General features: G+C 39.5%; 1 protein-coding gene across 1 annotated transcript in view; it reads left to right on the plus strand.

Moving 5' to 3' along the window:
- LOC140245483 (dual specificity calcium/calmodulin-dependent 3',5'-cyclic nucleotide phosphodiesterase 1A-like) overlaps positions 1–25,732 on the plus strand; it is a 287,474-nt gene that overhangs the window by 218,187 nt on the left and 43,555 nt on the right. Inside the window, exons 6-7 of the mRNA XM_072325053.1 lie at positions 6,508–6,690; positions 9,354–9,420. Of these exons, the coding sequence (XP_072181154.1) occupies positions 6,508–6,690; positions 9,354–9,420 (250 nt within the window). The remainder of the gene's footprint in view (positions 1–6,507; positions 6,691–9,353; positions 9,421–25,732) is intronic.

Raw genomic sequence — 25,732 nt, forward strand, 5'->3', positions numbered from 1 at the left:
CGTTGGGTAAAGGATAGAATAAGCCTTGAAGTTATTGTTATTAAACAGAAGTTATCACTTAGTGAGAGCAGTCACCACAAGCTTGCAACCTGTACTTAACTACCCCCCCCCCCCCCCAAGCTGTAAACTCCGAACGTCGTGACAGCTTGAAGACGACTCTTAATCGAACAGCTTCCAGCATCGATAAAGAATTGTAATAACAGAAGCCGTGTCGGTAGGGACGATAACATATACAAATCATCAATCATCAGCCGTGTAATCATACTGGAAAAAAAAAAATATAGCAGACAAGATGCTCGGGCGAACAGATATATACATCTGTTCCGCGATTGTTAGATATGACTACGGACCATTTGATCGCAATGATAAAGGGTTTTTTTCATAAACACTGCGTAAATTCCTCGTCACAGTTTTGAGCAGCTTTCAGTGTTTACTCATTACCTTTATTTCTCCGCGGTAAATCCAAACAGAGCGGCGGACAAGCTATTGAATACACGGAACATAAGTGTATACACAGGCAACATGGAATGATGGTCGTTAACTCTCATCAAAGCTGACAATCGAGCGAGATGGTGTGTAGCGATTTCTTTTGATCATGGCAGCGTGATTTATCTCTATGAGCGACCAATCAAACACTGGAATTGAAGTGCACTTGATGTGTGTGGAGTATGCGTCCATTCGCCTTGCAACTGTTCAATCTGTGGCGACAAGCGTGTCGTCCGAAAATGATTTCTATGCGTAATAAAAAAAGGAAAAATTCCAATGAGGTCTATTCTTCATAGATACTTTTGGTTAAATCCAAGGGAAATATAGACTCAAGGCAGTAATAATTTGAAAAGTGATAAGAATATGTTAGCTTTATTAAACAAAAAATCAAGCGATATTACCTAAGCTTTGATTTTGTTCCTTCCTCGACATAAGTATCATCATGAAACTTTTCCTTATGTCGTACATCTCGCAAATGTTAACCACCTATCAAAAGCACGTAATTTTACTGAAACTCTACTGTAATTAACAAAGCTTCAATTTCACACTTGTGGAGGGGTATCCCACACCCTCTTCTGTGTGTGTGGGGGGGGGGAGGGGGGTTAGGAGTTGGGGACAACTCAGATCCGGGGTAACAGGCGCACTTTAGTGATGACGAGTGTTCAGCACACGGGATCCGCTATTGATTATCGGCCTAGTCTGATCAATATTCTCCGCCGGGATGGTGTTGACAGAAAAAGGTCGCTCAATCTTCAGAATGTAGGTCGAACATGCGAGTACCTTAAGTTGGCTAGAGCTACACCCATTGTTTCATCAAATGAAAAAAAGCCATTGACCCCATTTTGTTTGTTTGTTTGTTTTGTTACTTGCTTGCTTGTTGAAATTTTATTTCTCCCTCTGAAAAGTCATCCTCAAAACCTTCTACCCCTTTTAGACTTCGTGTGACTACTGTTCATCGATTAAATAACATCATGCACTTCATTCGTTCTGCGCATTCTCTTTTTACTCCCTCACTTCTCACTGCTCTCTTTTCGATTTAAAGATACTCTTTCTAGTGTTCCTGTCTACAATGAAGGACTCGCCTACAGTGTTTCTAACTTCTTGAGATAAAACTTTACTAATGAAAAAATGTGAACACGGGATATGAGGAGATAGATTTGCTTAGATACATGATAAAAAAAATAAACACAAAGTTTTACGTGACATTCAAATTCATAATGCAAATCAAGCCACTTGACGTCCTACTTTTTTTCCCTAAAATCATGATAGGATAAATATTATGTGCAACGTGAAAATTAAAAGAAAACAATCAGTTTAATAACATGAAGATACAAAAAAGACATGGGATCTAATTTGTCTTTGGCCCCTAACCATTTAAGATCTACCTCTTTAAACTCCTGTTTCAGGAAATTCCCTAAACGCGTTGCAAAGTAATATCTTGATGTTGGTCGAATTTTGCAATAATATTGTATTGTGTATAAGACGTGGGTAAGTAAACGAAATGACAACAATGAAATGAAATTAATCTCACAAATTGACATCATTATCCAACAAAACAAATTTGCTTGCAGCCATCATAAGTTCGAACCGGAGGGTGAAGCAATAAAACTGATTACTCTCTGATGAATTAACAACCTAGAAATAGGTTAATGTCTAACACCACCTTGCGGAACAAATTTACACAACTCGCAGATGCACCTGTACATCGGACTTGTCAGTATCTACAAATGAGAATCAGGGACTTAAACTCATCAAACTCGTAAACTTCGTTTTTGATGCCTAGATGGATACAAAACTAGGGTTTTGATTTCCAGAGGCATTTCATAGGTGCATTGTACATTTTCACTGTCCATTTTTTTCTTTGATTTATGCTAACGTATAGGCAAAAATATTGTCCATTTTTTCCATTCTTTTCTCTTAAAGGGATGGTACAGTATTGGTGGAGATGAGAATTGGGCCTTTAACTTTTTGCGAGATACCGAGAAAACACTTATGATATAGTACAGAGCATACCATTTTAAGAGGAATTCAAAGTTTATTTGATGAAAAATCGTGTTTGGAATGACTGAAACATCCAAAAACAAAGTAAAACAAAGCGATCGTAGTTGTGGGTCCCACACTTTATTAGAATTGCTCTTTTTTGGATATCTCAGCCATTTCAAAACCAATTTTCATCAAATTAATATTGAATTCCTCATAGAATTACATGCTCTTTCATATTTCATAAGATATTTCTCATTATCTCACAAAAAAAAGTTATAAACCTGAATTTAGGCATGTTAGGTCTCAACCCAAGCTATACGATCCCTTTAACTTTTTTTTTTTTGTGCCAGGGTCTTTGGGCAGTGTGTACAATGCTATGGGGTCTTCTGAGCCACTTGGCACTAAAACCCCACAAAGGGTTAATCTCTGACATATTGTAGTTTTTGTATTATGTGTACACAGAAATATTGTCCATAACACGACACATTGCATAGGTAGCATGTGTGCATCATTTTTACTTGTAGTCTTGAAGTCTATCCATGCTACTTAATGATTTGCCTCTTTTCTTTTCTGTTCATCAAAAAACGGCAGCGTGTAAAGCAAATACCACACCACACGAGAATGTAAAAAATAAAAAATAAAAAATAAAAAAATCTAGAGTAGGAATTAATCATGCCAAAGGTTTTGTTAATGTCACTGTTACAATCAACAAAGTCACACGATTTGTTTATTTGGGATTTGCACGAAGGATCATTGCTACGCCTACAAATATACACACACGAACACACGAATACACGCACACACACACACACACACACGTACACACATACACAGATACACACGAATAACGTACATACATGCATCCTCGGTATATTTGAGATAGCAAATAGTTTGTAATGGCAAGGATGCAGTGTGTGTTGCGAGAGAGAACCTTTTTACTCTAAATTATTCCTCGCGAGACAGAAGCTGCCGAAACACGCTATAACCTCATATCCTCAGAGAACCTAGAGACAGTCACTTTTTCTAGAGCTTTGCACGGAGACTCCTTTGATATCTCGCCATATTAGCCGGGAGTCTGTCCTTTTCCGCACCTTGAGGAAATAACTTATGCAGGAGATTCGTAAATGACGCCCTTTTTCACTTCGCGCCGCCAGCAGGAAACGCTTACGGCGATTTGCGCACATGGGACTGAATGAAGAAAGAGTGGGCGAGCCAAAAGGCGTGCTCGGAAAGCTAGGGCTATTAAATTCTTAAAACGTTGAATCTTCCGTGTCTGGGCTATTACCATCGCACGGCATTAATCCTGAGCACCCTCTTGCAACTATGTCAAAAGCAAAAGAAAAAAAGAATGCCAAAGCAAAATAATCACAAGTTGAAGCTCTTTTTAGGAATGCTTACAGCTGGCCACAATAATGTTAATGCACTACTCAATGCAATTCAGTGTAATTCAAAATTCAGTTTCATCAATTCACATGATGCATGACAATGCGTTATTGCCGGTGATTAAATTGTAGCAGACTTCTTACGCGTTTGCATTTCTTGTTGATGTATGACGCATTCATCGTTTTAGTTGTGGATGATTTCTTCACTAAGTACATATTTTTCTTTCTGCACAAATTTTGCATAGTTTATATATGATCAATTCACAATGAGGCAGAAAATGGTACCAATTTTGTTGAAAAAAGGGGTACTTGACAATTTTCTTCTCAAATTGTCTCATTTCATTTTGTGCAATACCTTGACAGAAAAAAAGAAGAAGGTGAAAATAATTTCTATGACAGTGTATGACGTACGATTTTTTGAAGGTAGAAGCAAGCTTTCGTTTTCTGATTTGTGAGTCACCCATTTGTATGATGATTTGATTTGACTTAAGTACCACAAAATACCTTCAAGAGATTGAATTATGGTAGAGAAGGGAGACTTTGTAAATAGCTATGATCTAATGCTTTCTTCCCCCAATATCCAGTTTAAGCTGGGTTCTGTCTTTTATGGGGATAACTGTTAAGCCTAAAATTGGAAAGTGAATAAGATAATAGGAATGGGATATAAAATCAAACAAACAAACAAAGGAAATGTTTTGGGTTTCACACGGCAGAATTCCTGTCATCTTCTGTCTGATATAGAAGTGGTCACCGATGTGTGTCACCCTGAAACAATAAAATGACAGATAGTTGTAATTCGAGCGATCCATTGAATAGTTTTGAAAACCCCCGATGGAGTATCCGTCCCCCCGTCCCGGTTGTGAAAATCTCGTGGTGTCTTACGAGAAAAGGAGTGCGAGAGTCCCGCGCTTTAAGCAGGCGTAATTCAATTCATGCGCGCGACCGTTATCGATTTTTGGATCGCTCACGATTGTCTGCTCGAAATGAAGCACGTGCCCTCCAGCTTCAGTTTCGACGGAGACAAAGACGGAATGTTTGTAAATAGGAACGAAATCAACACTTGAGCGCATAGCTTGAGAAGAATGTGTTAGATTTCCTTGTTTGTTACTTTTATTTGCATACACGAACATACTGTTATCTGCTGTTAGCTAATTCTCATCCATTTTCATCGCTTTTAAAAATGTCCGTAGTTTTCAATGTAGAGGATTTTCATGATTTATTTTTCTTCTCCCTTTATAGCTTTGTGGCTAATTTTCATGATTTATTTTTCTTCTCCCTTTATAGCTTTGTGGCTGATTATATGTTTGGAGTTATAAAATGATATGATAATAAAGAATAAGAAATAAGTGTGTTTAATCCATCAATTATCGAATCACTCAAACTTATCGGGGCACAAGTAAATATTTTGGTCTGAAACGGGTAGGGAAGGGGGATGGTTATGACACAAAAATAGATGAAACTGGATGCCAAAAAAGGCATGCACAATCACTCACACACTCAAATTCACAATTCCTAAGAATACGCGTGGCACAATTCACAGACCCATATCAAGACACACACGCTCACTGTCCGATTTCAGAAAGAATCTAATGATCGTGGGGACCCAGAATTAATATCACCAGGGTCGTGCTATCCCCTGCTCGAGCTCGGCGTGTTCTGTTTGTTGCAAAGTGCTGAGATATTTTATGATAATCATGTTGTTTTTCTCTGGCAGGATATCGCTGCGAACTCTATACTTGTTTTGCTCCTTTAAGCGAACACCAACTCACTGCATGCAAAGATTGAAACGGTATAAATGTCCTATACGAAGAAATTGTACCTTTCGGCAGTGTGTATTTTTAACACCAATTTGATCAATTGCTCTAACCAAGACTTTCACTTGTAAAAGGAAAATGAGTCTTTTTTTTCTAAGTCAATCTAGAACAGATTGACTTAGAGGAATTAAACCACGTAAAACAAAATACGACCGCATAATTATTTCTGCACTATAGTGCTTAGTAAATCTCCATATCTATAGTAATGGTAGTAGAAGCAGCAGAAGTAATACACTCCTATTAATAGATGGGTCCAACTCTGCTCCTAAAACACTGCCCTAATTTTCTGTTTGATAAGATAAAATGTTAGTCACCTTGCGTTATCCATTGGAAACCATATAATGTACAAACGTGAAAAGCATCGATCTCTATCAGACAATCCTTTTATATTTCTGTTAACTTTGAAATAACCATTTTATTTTCTTTCTCCCCCCCCCCCCAACACCATCCAAAAATATAGGTGAAAAAATGAATGAATGATAAAAAAAATAATTGGAGCACCTTTAAGGGTGCAACTTTGCGCCTTTCAGACCAGTGTCACAGTGAGCACCTTCAAAGGTGCAGCGTTGCACCTTTTTCGTCTGAAAGGTGCAAAGTTGCACCCGTAAAAGTGCTCCAAGTGTGACACTGGTAAAAGTGCAAAGTTAAACCTATTTTCCTTAGCTTGTATGGTAGCAGTATAGTAGAAGTATAGTAATAGTAGTAGTAGTAGTAGTAGCATGGTAGAAGTGTATAGTAGCAGCAGTAATAGTAGAATAGTACTGAGCGCAGCAAAGCAGTTGCATCCACAGAGTTCAATCAGTGTCCTCTTTCTGTTGTCATTTTAATTCCTACTACAACAGGTATCATCTCCACGAAGACGACGACGACCTCTCGGAGGTGACGTCCGACGAGGTGCCCGAGCAGGTGCGGCACTGGTTGACATCGACGTTCAGCCGGCAGTCGACAAAGTCACGGCTTGGCGACGAGAAGCCGAGATTCCGTAGCATCGTACAAGCTCTGAGGACAGGTCTATTCATAGATCGGTAAGGACCACTGTTACATCATTAACCTTCTGCGTACCCCTACATAACCCTGTCTGCGCAAAAGTCATGGTCCCCCTATTCTAATTGCCGCTGTACGCTCCGGCTTGCCTTCAAAGGGTTTACCTCTCATTCGACCCTGTTTACCTATTGAAATGTGTGGACCTGTTTACATGTGTGGACCCCTCTGAAAACCAGCCTTTGGCTGACGAGGGTGTTCCACCCCATGAGTGGAAAATAAAAATTGAATTGAAGTGAAGTGAATTGAAACAAACCTTCCGAGATTCTACAACTCACAAGATGTCAGTCTTTGGACGATAGCATAAAGTCAGGCTGTGACAATTAGTTCATAGAAATTTTCTTTTTTCCAGTGAATTGCAAGATCTTGTTGACAGCGTGCACGCCATCACATGCAAGCTACCAAGCTGCTCTCACTGTACACTGTCTTTCATGTGATTCGTAGTTTCAACGGAAACACACCTGTAAATTTGCAGGCGACAAGTTTTCCTGATTTTCTGCTGGGTATACGATGATAGTCAACTTCCGTTATCCATTGGCAACCATGTGATAGAAACGTGAAAGGCATCAACTTCTCTGTCTGACAAGCCTTTTACATTTCTGTCAACTTCCGATATAACTATTTTGTTTTATTTCTCCTCCCTAAAAAAATAAATGAATTTAATAATAAACAAAACAGTAATTGATCCGTCCTGTAGCAAGGTATTCAGAAGGGGAAAAGTCCTTGCATTCAGATCAATGTTGTACCAGAACGAGTGATTGATTTTTTGCTATTTCTGTTTTTGGGTGATAGATCGACGATCTAAATGGTGTCTTAAGTTCGCAATAAGATAAATGTATTGCAGTCCTTTTAGAAACCATTGCAAATAAGAACTTCACCTTGAAACCACGCTCGTGAGATGAAATACACTTGTATACTTGTTCCTGCTTGGTAATGTTAAGATAATGTGCTCATGTAGATTCAAACTTACTATGGCAAAGGATTGGCGGGGGGGGGGGGAGGGGGGCAGATAAAAGAAACATTTTCCCGACCACGTGCCAACTGCCCTTGAGAGTATACATAACAGCGGTCAATAACCAGAATGTGATCTGTAGAGACGCACGCGTGTAGATCTATTTCTAGAATGTAGGAAGCGAAGGATCAAACCACACGACATGCGGTGTTTCCCGCAACGGCGTTCCTCGAGCACTAAGCGAGCTTTGAAAACCGATACTTTCCTTGAAAGCCGATTTCCCCCCTCTTCTTTTTGTCACGTTCCCCATTCGTCAATCCACCTGGCATAAAAAAAAAAAAAACGACGATCCCGCACAAATGTTTTCTACTCTGTCAAAACACACTTGCAATATTGCCAGCGATCTGCGATATCTAAAAATATCTCAGTCATGGCAATTTCTGTTATTAGTGCAATGTTGTTACACGCTCAAAGAGTACGCGCGCGTGACATTTGCGATCCGCGGATTTAATAAATCCGACGAAAATAAATTGTTCGTTTGTCCGTCAGCCAACATTCACTGCAGACTGACACAGTCATCAATTATCGTTACGCTTGATTGCAGCTGTAGCACATCCATAGCGCATGCGCAGGCAGAACGGCATATAGGGCTTTTGGAAAAGTTAACGCGTTGTTTCGAGGTGTCCGTTTCTTAATCAAAGTTTATCCGTAATTAAAAGTGCATTTTTATAGCTGAAAATATTTGTATAATGCTCACAATGATATAACATATTAGCTCAGTAAATGTTCACTTTGCAATAAAATGCAAGTCCTGAAGAAATATCAAAGGCATTTACAAAATGCTTGTCCATTATTTCTTGTTTTAATATAACCGCTTTACTCTTTAATCGTAATTGAGTTGCGATGGTGATTTCGTGTAAGTATCTATTAATGTTCTCTTCGTTCATTTTTGTCAATATTGTGGTGCTTAGAGTATCATTTTGTAATAAAATCTTCAAAGAAATTGTTAGCAGTGGTAACGGACATTAAATGTCTGATAAATTTTATCCGACCTATTGTCATTATGAAAAGAAAAATATGTTTATGTTTAAGTTTATGTATAGTAAGATTACTTTCGAGTAATTGCTTAGTGAGAAATGTTTTTTTTTCTGTTTTTCTTTTCAGTTTATTTCTTCTGAAGGAGATATTTAAATGTTGCTGTAGCTTGTTAAATATCGGTATAATAACGTTTTAATGGATTTGAAAATTTCAAGCTTAAAACGGCTTTGAAAATTGTGTTTTCACTGTCATACTATCTACGAGTTAATATAATCGAGTCATAACATAACGAGTTAATATCATACGAGTTAATGAATCTTGATATCATCAGTATACAATAAATCAAACCGTTTAATTTCATACAATACTTTATCCCCCCCCCCCAAAAAAAAAAAGCCGGTAAATCCGGTTGCTCATAGATTTTATCCTTTTTTATTTATCGAACGTGTTCATCAGCAACATTTTATTTCTCAAAGCTTAATCGTTACGCAATATTTGAGATACCGGTAGCATATTAAAGCAATGTATAGTATACTGTTGCAGCTCATATTCGTTTAACTTGAAATGTTCTGTGATTGCCTTATGTGTTGGTGCCATGGCGGATGTTTTCCTGGGTCATATTTCTCCCTCATTTTTCTGTATTGTCATTTTCTGCAGAATGTTTCGGAGGACGTCTGCTACGGCAGGTACTGTTTTACCGGCAAGGGTCATCCAATTATTCAAGGTTAGTGAAGTGTTTCTCACTTGTTTCGTTGCTTGTTTGTTTGTTCGTTTGTTTCTCTTCATCTTTGTGCTTATTTATATGTTTATTTTCTTATTCATTAATTGGTATATTCATTTTCTCTGTTTTTCGGTGTGTGTGCATTGCGCGTCAGGTTGAACTTGCGTATTGAAGAAGCAAATTCGTCGATACCAGACGCCGTAAACGGAAAAGTCTTTATGGCGTCACATCTATTAGCCCGTCGCGTGATGTCAAACTTGTTTGCGTTTGAGGATTTTTTTTCCTCTTTCTCTTTTTCTGTATGATTGTGTGTATGAGTGTGTGTGACAATCTATGCTTACAGCTTAATTTTCAATTGAAATTTTACATCTGAAGTTCAGAAAGTTTGCTCCCCATCCATGCCATCTGAAGTCAAAACGTCACTCCACTAAGACATGAGTACATTTCACTGGAACCGATGAGAAATAAGGCATATATTCGGGCGCGTTGTAGAGTATATAGTCGAACACGCATGCGCGCTTGCATAGGTAGGCCTACTGACAAACCAAACCTTTCCCAGACTTGAGTTTAAAAGGGTGTTGTCCTGTGTAGGGCAATTATTGAGGATTAACAGAGGAAGTGGGCCTAGCTATGGGATATTCACCAATTATGTGACATCGCATTATTCCTGCCATAGTTTCTGATAACACAAAAAGATATGATACTTATACTTCAACTAATACTCATACCACCTGCTAGTACTACTTCTATACTATAATAACGACAATGATAATAATAATGATTATAATAATCATACCAATACCGATACCAATACCAATACCAATACCAATACCAATACCAATACCAATATTAATATCAATATCAATATCAATATCAATATCAATACCAATACCAATACCAATACCAATATCAATACCAATAGTGATAATAGTAATAGTGGTAATGATATTGATGATAATGAAAATGATAATGGTGTGATATTAATAATAATCTTCAAATGCTGGGGTTTTATGTTTCTGCACACAAGTGACTTCCTACCCATATAAATCAGAACCGTAACATGTCAAACGGCTTGACGATAAACAAGTAAACTAAACAAACCAACAGAGAGACATTAAGTCATGCTCCGCGTGCGCGAAGAGAATTCTAAATCCATCTGGTTTTGGAGCAAAAAGTCAATTGTTTTCCCTTAGACGAGCAGGATAGGCACCTTCATACTCGAAAACACAATCAATAAGGCCACCAGTGTGTTGGAAAGACCTGTAACACGTTTATAACCTATCTCTCTCTCCCCCTCCATCTATCTCTATCTATCTATCTATCTCTCCCTCTCTGGCGACAGGCAGAACATATATCATGTTACTCTAGAGTGTTTTTGCATGAAGAACATCAACCACTTTGGGTCTAACATGATAGGGAGAAAGGTATTGATGGGATAACATCACTCTCACCCACATCCCCAGTATAGCCCTGCACATGCGAAAATTTCCCGCCCCGCTCACTTGGTCAGGACCATGTAAACCTTCTGTAATGTATTTTACAGAGTATCCAATAATTTCGAATTCGAATGCTGTGTTTTAACCTTGGTAGAGAAATTTATGCTGGTGAAACGGTTAACCTTTTAAGTATTCGTCTATAGAGCCCCAGTCGGAGTAGAAGTGGGGGAAAAAGAGCTCTGAATACTGTGTTTTTTGATCTGACGGGTAACTTTCATCGCCAACGATCTTCTGTAATTAATTACATTGTAAAACGAATTAACTCCATTCTTGTCAATTTGAGATATTTGCGATTAAACCTGCTTAAAAAACAAGAAAGATAATTATGAAATATGAGACTTTTTTTTCGTCGTAACTTGTTACGCAACAAGTGAAGTATCATTGGAATAAATTTATTTTGTTCTATCTGATAGACTCATTTATTAAAGGTTTGAAATGGCGCTTAACCAGTATTGCGATCAAACTTTTCAATTCTCTACGACCATGCATGGTTATGAATTCCCCGCCCCATCCCCCACCCCGACACACACACACACACATACACACAAACACACAAAGCAAAGAAACTTCACACACTAGTTCTGCGTTTTTCGTTTGTTTAATTTTACGGACATACATTGACATAATGTCGGTCGTACAACTTTATATTAGCTAAACTCTGAATAATCGTGAACAGTACTGCACCTATACAACTTTACTTCATACTAAGCTGTTGCATTCATCTTCAGTGCAGCTACATTCATCATTTTCTCCTTCCCCATCCCAAAGCCCCCCCCCCCCCACCCCTTCCCCCGTCATCTCAGTGAGATGAACATCTTCGGCTCACGGTAACGTCCAAAGCCTTTCTTTTCGTCAGGGGTATCCTCCTCGTCTCATCTCCGCCTCGTATGCAAGTCCGCATTACGGTATTCCTATCCATTCCGTAAGTGCGTGCATAATGCATTCCCATTGCAAAAACAACACCCCTCTAGCAATCGTTACCGAAATTAGCTCCTAGTCTAAGAAATCGAGACCCTGTGTTGCCATCATTAGATATTGCCGTACGAGCAAGGACGTGTAATTTCCGTGACGCGATCACCCCTTGATCTACGCTTGAAAAGGGATTCCTAGTAGGTTTCCTCTATAGATCGTTTCTAACACGTCATGTGGAGGTAAACACGAGTGGTGAGAGCAAGCACGTGATGGGTTTGGAATCGAAGACTAATTGGTTACCACCGCACAACACTCCTCTCCTATGCATTTATGCCATTACCGAGCGCATAACTGCTTGTGTTCATGCTTCACATTTGGCGCTAGTAACCCGTAATGAAATCACCACGTATATGATCCCTACGAAGTGAAGATATTGAACAAACACTTCCAGCTACCCAACTTCTGAATAATTCAATATCCATCTTGTTATCTTGCTCGTTATACGCGCATCATATCTGAAAATTGCCCCTGCAAAACACGCTGGTTTCTTCATCTCTTTCCCCTAAATGAATTTGTGAAATCTCGAATGGTTTTTCATCAGGGGTGAGTTGATGTCTGGCAAAGGTTGGTACATGTTTCGGCAGTTGATGTGTTGGCAAAGTATTGGCCTAGAAGTATAACATTTGCGACTCCTTTGCAATTCCTTCAGTTTCACGTACTTCGTGTAACGTGGTCGTCAGAAGTGCACTTTAATAGTGATTTTAAGACTTCAGGTTACCGTCTGCGGTGGCCATATAATATAACGTGAATTGACCACTCTGGACAGGAACAGCCAAGCGGTGTTTCTAGATCACACGACCCTGCAAAACGGAACTAGGCCAAGGCAGGAATAACCAATGACCTATGTTATGATAAATCCATCTATCGGAACTTGATGCCACACTTTGTCAAAATAGGATTCAAACTGAACTGCAGTTCTTTGAGATAATTCAATTCAATTTGATTCAATTCAATTTATTTGCAGTTTTTTTTTATCCCAGAACATAATGTAAAAAGTATAAATTTTATACAATTCAAATCAGTTTTCATTTTCCCCCACCAAGCATGATATAAGAAAATTATAGATGATCTTTGGTACACCGTGATTAACTGCAAGAGAAAGATTTGAGATACCTTACGAATTGAATGCAGCTTTACTGTTAAGTTTCAAACCAAACTTGTTACATTATCTATGCGCTGCGGAGGAAAATGATAGATCCGGTAAAAAGCAGTGCTAGTATACTGAGAACAACTCATGCAATTGACGCAAAACAGACTTTCATAATTACGAAAGTAACTATTAAAATGATTCAAATTAGTTCAGACAGGACAGAAAACGTTACTTTTCAGTGGACGATGTACCTTCGCCTACTCGTTGAAATATGGTACCGATGGTTTTCTACGGCTATACAACAAAGGAGGAGAAGCATACTTCTTGTTTCAGTTATTTTCTTTTCAATAGAATATTTATGCACATAACTGCCAGCACTGCCAGATACAGTCATTTTAACAACAACAGAAAACGATGCCCGGTCTTTAAAGCGTTTATTGCGTTTATTTTCATATATTGTTTAATGAAGTAGACAACTTCGACTATGAGAGACCTAAACGTTCTAAATACCGTACTAATGTGATTTTACAAAGGGGCACACTTAACTTTCTGGCACAGTGTTTGGTCATGAACAATGAACTTAAATCATAGTCTTTGTTCAAACAGCCATTCATATTTGACAGGCTAATGGGATGAACTCTTGTGCATGTTGATTACCTGGCTCTTTATTTTCCCGCCAAGCACGGATCGGTTGACTTCCTCATCTGACACTCTTTTTCGTCACGGTCTGCTTTCTTACCCAGCCATGAACGCATTTTTCCGGACCTTGACGCTGAAACTACAAGCCAGTCAGCCGTTACACCAGCCCGCCGTGAGTGCCCGCTGTCATATCACGCGAAAAGCGGATATCCGGAATCATAACGGGCTTGAAAAAAACCCTCACGTGATAAGTTAAACGATCGAGATAATTTGTAGAGCAATCATGTTTTTTACCGTCGTCACTTTCCTGTTCATGCTGAACTTTATCCCCATGTTGTCACGTTCCTTCATTTAACTAAAAGCTTTCTCGAGTGATGAAAAAATAGGCATTTCTTTTTTTTTTCCAGTTCCGTCATGCACCACCGTCATTGGTGTCGCAAATAGGTTTGGCGAAAATTTGCAGCAATCGTAGTCTGCATAAAGATTCCAACAGTTGGTTAAATTTTTCAAACTATCCTAGGCCCTTCTCTGCCTCAGTCTCTTTAGCGTCAGTGCAACGTTGCTAATATTTTCCCAGTATCCCATATATGAAAAGCTATCACGTTGGAGTTGGGTGCGTGGATAAGGCCAGAGGCTACTAATCCTGAGAATAGCGGTTCGAGTCCCTTGGCTACATGTGTATTGCTGTAGTATCCCAGGGCTAGGCATTATCCTCGTCGCTTTGATAGTCCCCTCGGTGTAGACTTAGACCCGTGTGCTCAGGGGCTGATTTCTTATAAAAATGCAACTGGAAGAAAATGTGTCTCTAGTATTAGGAAAGGATAGAACAGATCGGGTGCACTTCACGAATTCGACATCCACGAGTCAAACAGCCTACTATACCGACACTAAGCAAAAACCAGCAACAACAACAACAACAACAACAACAACAACAACAACAACAAACATGAGTCCAACACGAGGCCCGCGAGACCGACACTCATTACATCTCTTGACTTAATGTATAATGCAGTGTCGGTCTCGTGGGGCTTTTTTGCCTACTGTCGAGCTCGTGGGTCGTATGACTCTTGGGTGTCGGACTTGTGAAATGACCCCAATAGATCTTGCTAAGTTTTTGCTATGGAAACACTCATACATGCAAAGAGTATTAATCAACTTTGTCTTGAAATCGTATTTGTCACTTATTTTCTTTTTCTTCATCTCCAAACCATCTTTTGAAACAACAACATGTGAAAATACCGTCAGTTCTCAGTGAAAAAAGATGTCAGTAATTCTAGTTCCTATTTCAACAGACAGACAGAGATGTCTATTGCTTTACAACTGGAACTGCAGCTGTTTCTGCTGCTACTACTAACATGACTACTACAATGTTATACTGAGCACCACCATGACAATAACGACTGCCGTCTTAATTATCCAGGTGGGCAACCCCTTCAGTGTTAACACTGCTCTTCCAGAGTGCCATTATTATAATCCCCAGTGTTGCCAGCAATGCCAGGTGCAAAATCATTAATTTTATATCCCAGCTTAAGAAGGACATTGGGAAAAACATCTTGCCCAAGGACAGACGCGCTGGGTAGGATTCGAACCCCACACCTGTTTACAGTGCCTTGCCCAATACACTATGATGCTACTAGCACGAGGCCTGTTTCCTGAGTAGCGTAGATTGTTTAATTCTGTTTAGTTGTCAATGTTTATCCAAGACAAATTGCACAGGATCGGTCCGAATACGATCTAGGTTGGCGTGATTTGAATACAACTCCGAAATGCAATGGCGACAAAATATTCACGACCTTGGACGCTACCTTGTGTTTCAACATGAATTACAAGGCTGTTCTAACTTGATTAACCGACAGTACAACCTTCACGACAACGTTTCTAGCGGACGTGAAACGAAAAAGACATAGAAAGAAGTGTTCACACATACCCTTGGTATAGTCATTCTCTTTTCATGGCACTTTTATCCCAGAGAAGGGCGTCCATCTTCCTCGAGAACGCCGGTTGCCAGGCAGAACTGTGCACCCCATGTGTGATTTCTCGCCAATCCTTTCCATGCGCCTTTCAAGGTGGTGAAGGACAAAGGGATACTCTAGTAGGTCAATGTGACCACTTTGATGGACATTGTGTCAGACACAGCTCTATACCTTCGTACAGACGTTATCTTCTCTGCATTATTCGATAATGGTCAACACGGTCAGAACTTTTTTGTGATGCAAAGTCTTAATTAGTACCACTTTACTATTTTTTAAGAATCCACATTTATGGGGAAAATTTTCTAGATTTTTCACGCTTTTATTCATATGAGTGATTAGACACCATTATGATATAGCAACTGATAGACAAATTGCCCTACATCGACGTAAATAAGCAGTGAATTGATCAGTGTTTTAGTAGTAGCCATGATAAAAAATCATGGGCGTACATACTCGAGCAGGATTCGAACCTGCGACCTCCTGATCACCGGACAGGCGTCATCTCCACTAGACCACCGAGCTTTCGCCCGACAGCAAGTGTACCTTGCACTGTCGGGCGAAAGCTCGGTGGTCTAGTGGAGTTGACGCCTGTCCGGTGATCAGGAGGTCGCAGGTTCGAATCCTGCTCGAGTATGTACGCCCATGATTTTTTATCATGGCTACTACTAAAACACTGATCAATTCAGTGCTTATTTACGTCGATGTAGGGCAATTTGTCAATCAGTTGCAATGAAAACATCTCGACGGAAGAATTTCATGCATTATGATATAGTTACAATCATGATCAGTCTGCTATATCAAGTGTATATGTCCGTATATACACAATGGGTGAACAAAAGAGAAATAGAAAGTTTTCATAGACGAACTATACTGAATTGTTTCGGGAATAAAAGTATTGCATGTCTCATCCAGAATGTTTAGATGTCAGAGACGGAAAAGAAAGGATGCAGCCGTGTGAATATGTTTTTGCATGGCCCATTAAACATTTAAGTCTCTTTTTTATGTTTTATCATAAAAGGAAAGATGGACATCGGATCTAATTCCCGTCTATTCAGAAAGCGATAGAGGTTTGTCAGACTGGATGTTACCTCGATTCTCTTCGGATCATAATTGACAAAAGAAATAGTCTGCCAGAAGTGCAGGTTTTTGCACATGTATTTGAGAACAGTATGAATATCACCGTTTTAAGATTCACATTTATATCTTTAGACCCTGGCGCATCTTCCATAATAGCAAATAATGTAGGGGACCAGCACAAAAACCAAATTTTGATCGGCGAATAGACTTAGTCAAACATCATCATTGTGTGAGTTGAGGAGAGTCTAAGACTGTAAGTTCCTATATACTTTCCGTGATTGTCCAACCTTCCTTTTTCTGGAGTACAAAGAAAAAAAAACCAAACAAAAGCGGGTCAGATGTTAGCCTGAATAACGTACGTGCCATCAAGCCACGGTTTACAGAGTACATATTGAAGGCACGAATTATTTGTTGGCTGTTTGTTGGTGATGGAAATGAATGCATCTGTATTTGTTTTGGTCTCTCTCGTCGCGGTGCCTCACTCACTCGGCGGGTCACCCCTCTGCCGGCTCGTTGACAGAGGGAATCCCGAGCTATGCGTCTCACAGCACCAACGCGCTCGCTCGCACCCCCTTGACCGAGCTTTAATTATTATTTCGAATGCAACACACGTTTGAGCGGAGTGTCAGATCGCAACGTATAAGGAATGCCATTAATGGCGCACCTGGAAACCAAGGGGAGAAAAAGAAGTGTCGCCGAAAATTAACAACTTGGAGAAAAAAAGAGAGGAGGGAAGAACGAGATTGTGAATACCATGCAAGAAAAGAGAGAAGAAGAAAGATGACGGTTTGACCGAGATCTCCCTCTCTGTCCTTCTCTCTCTCTTTCTCTCTCTCTTTCTTTGTCTCTTTGTTGTTGTTTTTGCATCATTGTACCTGCTGATGCTGAAGTGATACTGTGGCGCACTCGATATATATATATATAAATTTATATATATGTCTTCTTTTTTGTATTCTTATTCCTTTACGGTATATGTATTTTCAGTCTTTTCGCATTGGTGTAAAGCGCCTTGAGCATTCAATCAGAATGGAAAATGGCGCTATAGAAATGGCACGTATTATTATTATTATTATTATCATTATTATATCAATGGTCGGACACAATCATGAATTTGCGTTGTAGTAGCAATTTCCCATTTCCCGCTGTACTCAACCCCCCCCCCACACACACACACACGCACAAGCAATTCACATGCACACATGCCCACGTATACCTATACGAGCAACAAACACTCTCAACACAGTGCACACACGTAAACGCACACGTATGCGCACATACTTCTTTTATTACTTTTTTCATAGCCAGAAGAACGAATTCAGATTATATGGAGTGGAAATACACTTAATAACGGTATTCATAACCAGTGTGTAATAAGACAAACATGATTCTATAGTTTCATCAAAATCGAACATTTAAACAGCGTAGAAAAATAAATTTTTGGCATTAAAAAATCTCAATCCCTTCCCCCCCCCCCCCAAAAAAAAAGAATAATAATAATAATAATAAATTATAACTTAGTGATGTCACATGCCTCCAGTTAATCTGAGCGCTCCTCAGCTCTAAATTTCTTTTTCCATGAATAAAAAGTGTATCATTTAACTTTGATGTCCTATAATAAGGAGAAATGATGCGGGATAGAGTTAGTGATTTATTAACTTAAATCATTAAATCAGGCCTGCTTCGTATTATTTTGTGTCAGTCTATTCGTCCTGACTGCATGTGTTCACGAAGAATAATTAATTCATATGAAACTTGACAACTTTATTTTTTTATCAAAAATTAGTAGCTTTATTTTAGTAAAACTTTTGTCATTTTGTTTGTTTCACTGTGCTATAATGAAAAAAAAAACCGCGAATAATCATCTTAAACATGACGTACCACTGCACTTTGAAGCCTACTCTAACTAACAAGAATAGCTTCTTCCGTCGATTATAATTTCCTGAAGAAAACGGAGAGGTCGATGCCTGAGTAGAATAATCGTCTCCATCAAACAACTTTGACTTTTTTTTATTCACTCTTTCACTTGTTTCTACCACCACTCTCCTTCACTATTTGTCCCACTTGTGTAATGGGATTAATTCAGTACGCCATCCAAGTGAATTATGCAAATATCTTATATCGCTCAGGACTGTGCAAAACTGCGCGCTTTCCCTCTCCGCGCCCTAGCCAAATCCACGACTCAAAAAAAAAGTTGACTATTCAACCAGTCACGAAAACGCATTGTCTGCGTGCTGTCGTATGAATAATACGGAGCGTTGCCATGGCAACTACATGGAAGTCAATTCGGTGTGGGTCTCTGGCACTGCCGGGGCGACTGATCTCACCAATTTATGGGGCTTATACATTGGCAGCATGAAATATTGCGGGCCCCCGATTCCTGCATGGGTATGTCAACCCTGTGTCTGTGAAAATACCAGGCATCGATGGTGGAATTAGTCACACGATACCTTTAAATAGAGCACCATGCATTACTCAGGCCCCCCTTCTTTCCACCAACACACACTCACACACACACACACGCACAAACCCACACGCACGCACACACACCACTCCCGATACATTTAATCATTCCCCGGGTTCCTGGGAGGGGAGCAGTGCTGGTATGACGTTAATTCGCTAAAAGGGAACGCGTGTGTCGAGATTAGCTGTGCAATGCATCCTGGTGTCAATAGAGTCTAATATCAAAATTGGCAATTTCATGTCCCTCATCCGTCATTGTATAAACAGCTACATTATGCATTCTTTTTGTGTCTTTGTTTGCTAAGTAAAGCCATTGCAAACGGTCCTCTATGCGTGCAGTATTGCTGGCATCGTCAGTCAGCATGTTGGATACCAGCATACTCAGTTTGGAGCTTAGTGTCTTCATAGGAAAAGTGAATAGCCCTAAGATTTCCCCGGTTACCATTACTGCTGTCTTCAAACATTATTCCGTGTTCCCGTGCAGCGTGCAAATACCTCTGGTACAAAATCACTTTGAAGGGCAAGCTTGTTTGAACACTGCCCCAAATCCTTTAAACGTGCCCACTTGTTATTCTTAACTTAACAGGAGTGGATATATTCGAAGGCTAAATACTGAACACAACACAAAACAAAGGACAACCTATGTGTCATACAGTCATGTTAGTGTTCAAAACACTGCCGTATATAGGATCTACCATTCCAGTAAGTTATACGGAGCAAAATCCCAGAAACAGGCTGGTTGCGGGGAATATCATGGGGGAGAGAATAGATTTTCCGGCCTAATAAACAGTCATTTCTGAATTCAGATTTAGCCCGATCCGTGCGTCTGTTTTTAGACGAGATGTTTGACATTCAGTGTGTTATTTGCCCCAATTTATGACCCTGAAATAGTAATGAGGGAATGATATTGAGGTCATCCCACAAGACTGACACCCACGAGTCATACAGCCCACGAGTTCGACATTGAAAACAGGTCCATGAGTCATACAGCCCATAGTTCAACACTAGGCAAATAAAGCCCATGAGTTCGACACTAGGTAAAAACAGCCCACGAGTTCAACAGATACAGCCCGGGGCTTTATTGTGTTGGTCTCGTGGGCCTTGTTAGCTTAGTGTCGAACTCATGTGCTGAATGACTCGTGAGCTGTGTAACTCATGGGCTGTATAACTCGTGAGCTGCATGACTCGTGGGCTGTATGACTCGTGGGTGTCGGTCTCGTGACGTGCACCCAACATTTATATGGAGTGTTACGACAAGGACGAGTATATAAGAGTAAAGTAGTAACAGCAGTTATAGTGGTAACAAAAATAGCAACAAATCAAATAATAATAATGAAAGTGGCCGACTTCTGATTAACATCATTATTCTGTATGAGCGTAGTATCCGACTCAAACATTTCTACTTATGTTGTTGTTTTGGGTTGTTGTTGTTTTTTTTTGACCTAGTACTGCAAAAATAAAAAGTAGAAACACGAAAACTTACTGAAAAAATGAAATTTGTTTCATGGAGATACACAAACAGATGCAATTCTGCATTTGTAAATTTTCAGCATTCCTATCACAACAGGATGCCTCGCAGAATTGCATCGGAAATAGCGATTAGAAATGTAATGAGTCATACTACCTGTGCCAAATGTATTGAGACTTCCGCAAATCAAACCAATTTTTATTTATTTCTTCATTTCGAACAAGTTATGATGCGCGACAGGTTAATTGGCTGGAATGCCGCGTACCATTACGTTTTACAATTATGCGAATTTATATCCTAAGAGTTTGATGATTGCTGATTGAGGCATTAAAGGTCTTATATCACGTTTGCAAACTCACGAAATTTTTGATGGTTAAAGAATAATATCTCCCAACATCGTGTATGAAATCTTACGGTAATGCACCCCAATTTAAAACAAAATGAAAAACTTACCCCAAGTGACTCGAGAAAACATTTCCTCGTGAATATGTCCACGGTTGATTTTTTTTTTCTCGTTGTCCGAAAAAAAAAATTCACTGGAAATCTATAGTATGCCTATTGTTTCTCTAGCCATCGTAAAGAAGTTTCCGGTTTTGTTATTCTGAGGAAAGGTCTGAATTACCATCTTGTACAATATCCCGGCTTATGAGAGGAATATAACTTTTAGGGTTGCAAAAAGGAAACACAAACTTACGATATTTGCTTAAATATGTGTTTTCTGTTTCACATGGGTATAAAAAATTCGGCTTACAAGTTCGCTTGCTGCGCAGACATTGAAATTAACACGGTGACGCGGCTTTGGAATCTGCAAACAAACATGGCGATGGTTTGCTAATTGAGGTGGTTAGTTACGGACACAAAGTGCAACAGCTGTTTCTACATACCACAGACTGTGTTAATCTGTAATTAAGCGGGAAGGGTTGTATACGCCATCGTCTTGGCTACTTGTTTCACATCTAAGGTAGATGGTCCTGTGTGTATCCAAAAACGTATTCCTTCCTTACGTAGCAGCTCTAAATCTCTGCACTCTTTTCACCGAGTTTATAATTGGTCATCGCTACTAGCATTTACCAATGCCTGAGTATACCTTTAAATCTAGCTATCAAAGACCCCAAAAGGATACACTGTGCCTCAGTACTGTAGAAATGTTCTCCCCTCGGTGTTAAAACGGAAAGAAGATCAGCTTTTACTAAGGCAATAAAAGCAAAGTGTGTGTTTTGTGTTTCCGCGGAAGAGGCACGTCCGAAATGGACTGCCACTGCACGTCGCTTAGGCTTGTCAGCGCGACTCGTTGACAGCTGTACAGACATGGGCCCCTCGAGGCTCCTACTTTCTCTGTACTGTTGACCCTGTGGTGATACTGGCGATGAAACAAGATGAAAATCAATTTTTGTCGTTAAGACGTTTATATTTTCCTTTGTTATTTCTTTAGTCTCTTTAAAAGAGCGGTCCTTTTCGTTGACAATATAAAGTCACATATTTCTGGCGTTGTGTTTGAGAACGTTTCAATCGCCACAATTTACAACCACATACCCCCCCCCCCACACACACACACACACCACCACCACCACCACCACCACCGTCCCTCGTAGTAATGAGATTTTATTACCGTCTTGTCCAAGAATTTGACCCAGGTTTCTTGTGTAAGAGCATAGGCCTTGACTCTTGTGGGAATGTGTTTCGTTCAATTGTGACTCTTTCCAAATGAAGTAACGTCAAAACAGAGGTCCTCACTTTTCTGAAAATATAAAAACATAGGAGATACATAAACAATTGGCACTATGAAAATATGATTTCCCTTCAATTCAATTCAAATTTTATTTCAATTATTTTTCGACGAGAACATAGACATCTCACTTTCTTTGGTCACAGAGAATAAGGTTTCACAAGCAAAACAAAGCAAACTGAGAAGAATATACAAGTACTGTGGAACCTTGTCATGAAAACTGAAACAATGAAATGAAACAACAATATGCAAACTGCGAAAAAATGGAGGGACCCAGTAAAAAAAACAAAGCTTGTAGAATGTGGTTCCCTCAGGTATAGAACATCAATAGAAAAGTAAGTTGATGCAAAGAAAAAAAAGTCTGTGCAAAAAAAAAAAAAATCTGAATAAAAATGACAATGAAACTAATGATGATAATAATGACGATGATTATAATGATATCATAATAATGCTTATTAGTCTCATTCGCTCAAGGTAGCTTCTTTAATGTTCATACTGCTCTACCAGAGGGCCGTGTCTTTATTCTCTGCACTTAGTTCTTCTTCAATACCTCTTTTTTAGGTCCCTCACATCAAACAAGAGGTATTTATTTCATGAGATTGGTTATTGCCGATTCAATTTGAGATACTGTCACTTTGTTGGGTCATCCCACAAGACCGACACCCATGAGTCATACAGCCCACGAGTCCTTCAGCCCACGAGTACGACACTAGGCAAATAAAGCCCATGAGAGCGACACTATAGGTAAAAACAGCCGCCCAAGTTCGACAGATACATCACGGGGTTTAAAGTGTCGGTCTCGTGGGCCCTGTTTTTATAGCTTAGTGTCGAACTCATGGGATGTATGATTCGTAGGCTGTGTGATTCGTAGGCTGTATGACTCGTGAGTGTCGGTCTCGTGACGTGCACCCAGTTTGTTCCGTAGTGCAGTCACCACTGATGTTTGTGTGTCCTTCTATCTTATTTATGTAATGACCAAACAACCTTTCCCCAATCACTGCTGATTGACCAGGCTCCGAACAAACACTGAAGGGACGGACACTCAATGCGTGACCATTACGTGAAGATAGTAAGCGATCTAGTAAGTCAAACCGCCGGCAGGGGAGGGGGAGGGGAGGGGAAGGGGAGGGGACCGGTGTAGTGATTTATTTTCGAAGATAGGTTGCCAGTTCGTCTGATAATTTTGCGTTAATGTCGTGTCTATTTTGTGTAAGATGATATGATGTGTTTTTACTTTGAGTCTGATATGAACAAACCTTACGTGCCTTACTCCTTCTCTGTACCAGGGACTTACATGACAGTGTGTGTAACACTGGAGTTTTCTGTACCAATCAGCACTCAGAGCACACAATATATTAGGATGAAGTTTTCTTGCGATTTCATCAAGTTACTTGGTGAAGAAGTTGGTAAATCAACACAATCGGGCATGATTTCGACAACTTTGTCATGTAGTTTTGAAGATGAAACGCTTGCAGAGATGGGTATCTCAGGAATAAAACAAACAAAGAAACGCACGTATTTTCACACAATCACACCCTAAAATTATGAACAGACACAAACACACAGGTACACGCAGGTAAGAGCGGCTGCGGGCGGATCAGGTACTCAAGAAAGTGGAGTACTAGTAATGTGAACTGAATATTTGCATGAATCCTTATCTAAGCAGTTTAGTGTATAAACTAAAGATTACATTGTCTTTAACCCTTCTAAATACCACAGTCTTTGTCCAATTCGAACGAGGAAAGCCGATAACATCAGAGGAAGATGTTAAGCAACTGCATTATAGGCATGCATAGTGTCCCCTAGTCGCCAATTTAACCCGTCCCTGATACAGTTGAAGAGCTTGGGAAATACTGTGCACAACTTCCTTTAACGCCTTTGGCACTGCCCCAACACGTACGCCCCTCCTTGGCCCGAATACACAGCTATTTTCCCCCTCTCTCGTTGAGTCCTCAGCTCCCAGAAGGTTACTGATAACTGCCTCAATAAACTCATCAAGTCGACGTTCAGTCTTCCAGGGATAGCTCGGGGAGGACGGGTCGGGGTTGATTGAAAGGGCGCCCCCGTGGGTATATACCCGGGTCTTGCATGGGGGGACCGTATCCATGGGTTATTCCCAGCGCCCGGAAAGGGGTGGGGTTAAATGACGTTCATTACAGTCGTGAGTGCCCTAATACCTGAATACTCTGGACATCGTCGTAAACTGCTGCCGGGCTGGCGGAAGAAACAAAAAACAAAAACAAAAGCTCACCTTGTCTTTCGCCGTGTCAGATGTTTCAGATAGGCAGTTGACAGATGGGAAATTCAAAGACGAAGAAACATAGCTATGGACCATAAACGCAAAAAAAGGGGAAAAAATCAGGGAAAAAGGGAGGAGCTGTATTTGTCCGTCTTCATCTAACGTAGAAAACAAGCTTTAAAGGGGCAGTCAGCCAAAAAGCCTAAAATTGCCTCACGCTCCGTTTTTCTGTCACATTCCTTGCAAGATAATGAGTGAAATCCCAATACCAGATTCAAGTTTACTGAAATGCAAGAAGTCAAATCAGACAAACAAAGTGGTAGCAACCTCAATAAATCTATGAATTCTGTATGTTTCTGTTTATATTCTACGCATTTAAACTAACATAAACATGACATGGAAGGGAACTTTAAGTGTAAAGTTAAAGCATGTATAGATCAAAGAGATATATACATGACATGTGTATTAAAAGACTAGAGGGAGATGTTAATCTTGAAGAGGGGAAGGGTCTTTCTCCACAAGTCTCTCTCTCTCTCTCTCTCTCTCTCTCTCTCTCTATATATATATATATATATATATATATATATATATATATATATATGTGTGTGATAAGCTATATATGTGATATGTGATAGATGCACATATATATATATATATATACATAATAGCAATATGTATATTTATATATATATATACATATGTACCTATACATAACTATAAAAAAATATGTATTTATCAATTTGTCGCTCACTACCTTTAAAATCACTCTGTATAATCATGCGTGTGTATGTATATATATATATATATATATATATATATATATATATACATGGTGTATATATATACTTCTAATTCTTTATCGATAACTGACTTTTTTTTATATGTGAACATCCTTCACTGAGTACAACACAGTCTATCTCCTTGTTTATGTTTATTTCACTCAACCTACACAGTTTTTATATCTCTATTAACATCTATCTAATGTTATACATCTCATACAGTCTCTCTCTCCCCTTCACCGTCCCGCTTTACTCTCAAAGCACCGCACCGTTCCTCTTTTCTTCTTCTTGTTTTCGTCTCGGAAGCCACTAAGAAGCTAGGTCGTCGTAAGGACCTGCGAAATCTGAAATTTCATCTCGCGTGACTTCCGTTATTATTTCAATCACGGCCCCATA

Source organism: Diadema setosum, chromosome 22 (assembly GCF_964275005.1).
Source record: "Diadema setosum chromosome 22, eeDiaSeto1, whole genome shotgun sequence".
Lineage (NCBI taxonomy): Eukaryota > Metazoa > Echinodermata > Echinoidea > Diadematoida > Diadematidae > Diadema > Diadema setosum.